Raw genomic sequence first — 3875 nt, 5'->3', positions numbered from 1 at the left:
ATGTAAGCTGCATGTAAACTGCATGTAAACTGTATGTTAAGTATGTAAGCTGCATGTAAACTGCATGTAAACTGTATTCTAAGCATGTAAACTGCATGTAAACTGTATGTTAAGTATGTAAGCTGCATGTAAACTGCATGTAAACTGTATGTTAAGTATGTAAGCTGCATGTAAACTGCATGTAAACTGCATGTAAACTGTATGTTAAGTATGTAAGCTGCATGTAAACTGTATGTTAAGTATGTAAGCTGCATGTAAACTGTATGTTAAGTATGTAAGCTGCATGTAAACTGTATGTTAAGCATGTAAACTGCATGTAAACTGTATGTTAAGTATGTAAGCTGCATGTAAACTGCATGTAAACTGTATGTTAAGTATGTAAGCTGCATGTAAACTGTATGTTAAGTATGTAAACTGCATGTAAACTGTATGTTAAGTATGTAAGCTGCATGTAAACTGCATGTAAACTGTATGTTAAGTATGTAAGCTGCATGTAAACTGTATGTTAAGTATGTAAACTGCATGTAAACTGTATGTTAAGTATGTAAGCTGCATGTAAACTGTATGTTAAGTATGTAAACTGCATGTAAACTGTATGTTAAGTATGTAAACTGTATCTAAACTGCATGTAGACTGCACTAGCACCCCACCTGCTCGTAGAGGTCTATGAGGGTTTTGTCGGGCAGCTTCAGGGACTGGATGGCCTGCAGGACCGTGTCCCAATGTCCGCTGTTAATGTCGGCCACAAAGCTCTCGATGCTGTCCACGGTGTTCAGAGAGACGGTGGTTTCCTCCTGCAGCGTCACCAGCGTCCTCTGCAGGTTGTTCTCCTTCAGGTACTGCATGATCAGACGGATCACACTGAGGAGACACAGGGGATGTAGAGGTTCAGGTCAACAAACAATGCACTTAGTCAAATCAGAAGCAGAATTAGGTTTAATGCCAAGTAGGTTTTACACACATACAGGGAATGTGCTTTGTTTTGCAACGCAACTTTATCTACAGAGCACCAAGGTAATTCAAAGTGCGTTACAAAAGTTAAAGACATCAAGAGCATTAAGAGGAGACACATTATAAAATGGCTTAAAAACATTGTTTATCACCGTTTTTAGGGTAAACAAATATTGCAACGGAGCCCAAGCAGAAGCACAATGAGGTATATATATATATATTCTAGGTTAGGGTTATTTATTTTAAAAATGTATACATTTATAAATGTTGGTGTTTTAAAGGACCCAAGGTAGTGGAAGAACAAACCACTTTTATTAAGACTGTCCCTTTCAGATGTAATATCTCTCCTTCTCTGTGTGTATGAACTAGCGAGTGTTATTCTATCGTAGTTGCCAGTGCCAAAGACAAAGGTCCATTGTGTGTCAATGTAATGCACATTAAAGTATTCTGAGTCTAGATCTGGTCATTGGCAAGTAGGTTTTAAACGTGTGTAGCGGTGCAAACATACACCCAGTGAGAGGAATAGTTGAAATACAAGGAACACATTTACAAGACATACCATAGTACACAACATTAAAAAAACATGTGCAGAAACACAGAGGAATGTGGAAGCACTCTGTCTTTGCTATCCTTGCTTCTGAATGTGCTTTAAAGTATGTTGTGTTTTTATATAAAGGGCTTTTAACTGTGTGTTCTGCAATCAAGAGTCCATCCTGCCAGGTGTCTCTATATTAATGCTATCCTCCTGCCAGGTGTCTTTATATTAATGCTATCCTCCTGCCAGGTAAACATTAGCTTCTGAGGCGAAATCTGGCTAATTTCCATGATGGAATTAAGAGTTATTTAATGTGCATTATCCCTTCTTAAATACAGTCAAAATCATTTACAGTATGGAATATGATATCACTTCAAAGCTATTTAAATTGCAACGTGTTAGAAGTTTGAGTGGATCATTAAACGATATATATAATAATAATAAACAGACTTTTGTTACTTACATTGAAATGAGTTTTAGCATCGATTCTGTAGCAACTGGCAGAGGAATGCTAACGGTAGCACATGCTAACTTACACTTACTCTCCTACCTTTTAATATTATTTACTAGAGAGGAGTAATGCAGACACAGAATGAATGTGATGATGAACAACAGAGCAACTTTAGAGACTGAAATCACCGGCAATTTAATCATAAAAAGACAAAACTGTTTCCATAAGGTGTTTATTAGTTAGCATGTTAGCTCAGAATGCTAAAGGGGGATAAAACAGGCCTCAGTGACAGAAAACATTATAAGATAAGGTTATTTACTGCGCGATTTATTATAAGAATGAACCAGCTTTAAGAGTAATTAGCAGGACTACTCACTCTGCTGATTCCACCTCCAGAGACATCGTTATTTATCTGGTATTTATCTCAGAATACAAGCCTGGAAACACCCGAGTGGCAGGAGGAGAAGCGAGGAGCGAACCGGAAGTGCTGGAGGATTCTGGGAACTTCAGAATAAAACAGTGTTTTCTTTATTCAAGAAAAATATACGTGTCAGGCACTATAGCAGATATAAGTACACATACACACTGTTCGAAATGGGGGGGAGCCAGGGGGAGCTTGGCTCCCCTAAAGAGGGGGGGAGCTCCCCTGAAGGCCGACTTTGAGATAAATAGGGGGAGCCCAAATAAATCGTGCATATTTGTATCGGTCAGATACCGCGGTGAAGTTAGTTTGCTGAATATGAAAAGAATCTCAGTGTGTGCCACCAGGTGCCCACTGTGCGACTGTCTCGGATATACAACCTGTGGCCGCCGAGCCAATCATGTGGATTTCAGTTGTACACATTATGAGGCCGCCGTGCCTATGTTTTTGTTTTCACTGCTAGTTTATGCTTATGCTTATTATTAGTTTTTAATTAGTGCATGACAAAATAAATAAAATCATTAATGAAGTTTCAGCTCAGACCCCACGCTTAATAAGTCTCCCCCACCTACCTTTCTCCAGGCCCACCCACACAATAATTCCTGGCTACGCCACTGACTCAGATCGTGTACTTGAGTAAAAGTAGAAGTACTCAGGTCTTGAACTTGAGTAAAAGTAGAAGTACTCAGGTCTTGTACTTGAGTAAAAGTAGAAGTAGGCAACTCACATCTTGTACTTGAGTAAAAGTAGAAGTACTCACATCTTGTACTTGAGTAAAAGTTACTCAGGTCTTGAACTTGATTAAAAGTAGAAGTACTCAGGTCTTGTACTTGAGTAAAAGTAGAAGTACTCAGAGCTTGTACTTGAGTAAAAGTAGAAGTACTCAGGTCTTGTACTTGAGTAAAAGTAGAAGTACTCAGAGCTTGTACTTGAGTAAAAGTAGAAGTACTCAGAGCTTGTACTTGAGTAAAAGTAGAAGTACTCAGAGCTTGTACTTCAGTAGAAGTATAACTGTGCAGTCTAATCTCCAGATGAAACCCAATCCCAATTCACGCTGAGTTAAGGAAACTTTAAAAACAAACACATCTCATGGGACACGTTCCAATTGAATGAGGCTTCAGCTGCACGTTTTATTACTGATCAACATTACAGTAATGCATCTCGAGGATAAGTACTGCTCTCTAGTGGGCACAGCCTGCCACCTGCTGGTCAGACTGTGGAACTGCATGGTCTGTTTCTTGTGATACTTCATTCATCCCAACATTAGGAAATGATTTAGTTGCAGCAGCAGCAAGCATTACACAAGGTAAACATGTTTTAAAGATACACAACTAAATGAACTTTGGCAGCAAGTATTTACAAATTCACAAAAGAAAGTATAACCCTAGACTACAGCATCTAAACAATACAGAATATAACGAGTACTCATCACGGTCTCACTGGGCTACAGGAATATAGAAATACATATGAATGTGTTGATTCAGAACAGATCAAATCCATGTTGCTCTCACAAACAC

The 3875-nt window shown here is 38.7% G+C and overlaps 1 protein-coding gene across 1 annotated transcript; it reads right to left on the bottom strand.

Annotated features, from left to right (window-relative positions):
- Positions 1–622: 622 nt before the first annotated feature.
- LOC104963045 (WD40 repeat-containing protein SMU1-like) lies at positions 623–2425 on the bottom strand. The gene is made up of 2 exons (XM_010791595.1): positions 2314–2425; positions 623–861 (listed from the first exon to the last, which is right to left on the bottom strand). The coding sequence occupies exons 1-2, from the start codon at positions 2337–2339 to the stop codon at positions 639–641; spliced, it is 249 nt and encodes an 82-aa protein (XP_010789897.1). The 5' UTR covers positions 2340–2425; the 3' UTR covers positions 623–638.
- Positions 2426–3875: the final 1450 nt, after the last annotated feature.

The sequence above is a fragment of the Notothenia coriiceps genome, unplaced genomic scaffold, assembly GCF_000735185.1.
Source record: "Notothenia coriiceps isolate Sejong01 unplaced genomic scaffold, NC01 NC01_scaffold00035538, whole genome shotgun sequence".
NCBI lineage: Eukaryota > Metazoa > Chordata > Actinopteri > Perciformes > Nototheniidae > Notothenia > Notothenia coriiceps.
The sequence above is the reverse complement of the archived record's forward strand: the minus strand, read 5'-3'. Positions and strand labels throughout refer to the sequence as shown.

Coding starts and splice junctions, on each gene's coding strand:
- LOC104963045 (XM_010791595.1), bottom strand. CDS start 2,339: ATGTCTCTGGAGGTGGAATCAGCAGA. Junction 862..2,313: donor CTGGAGGTGGAATCAGCAGA/GTGAGTAGTCCT, acceptor GTGTCTCCTCAG/TGTGATCCGTCTGATCATGC.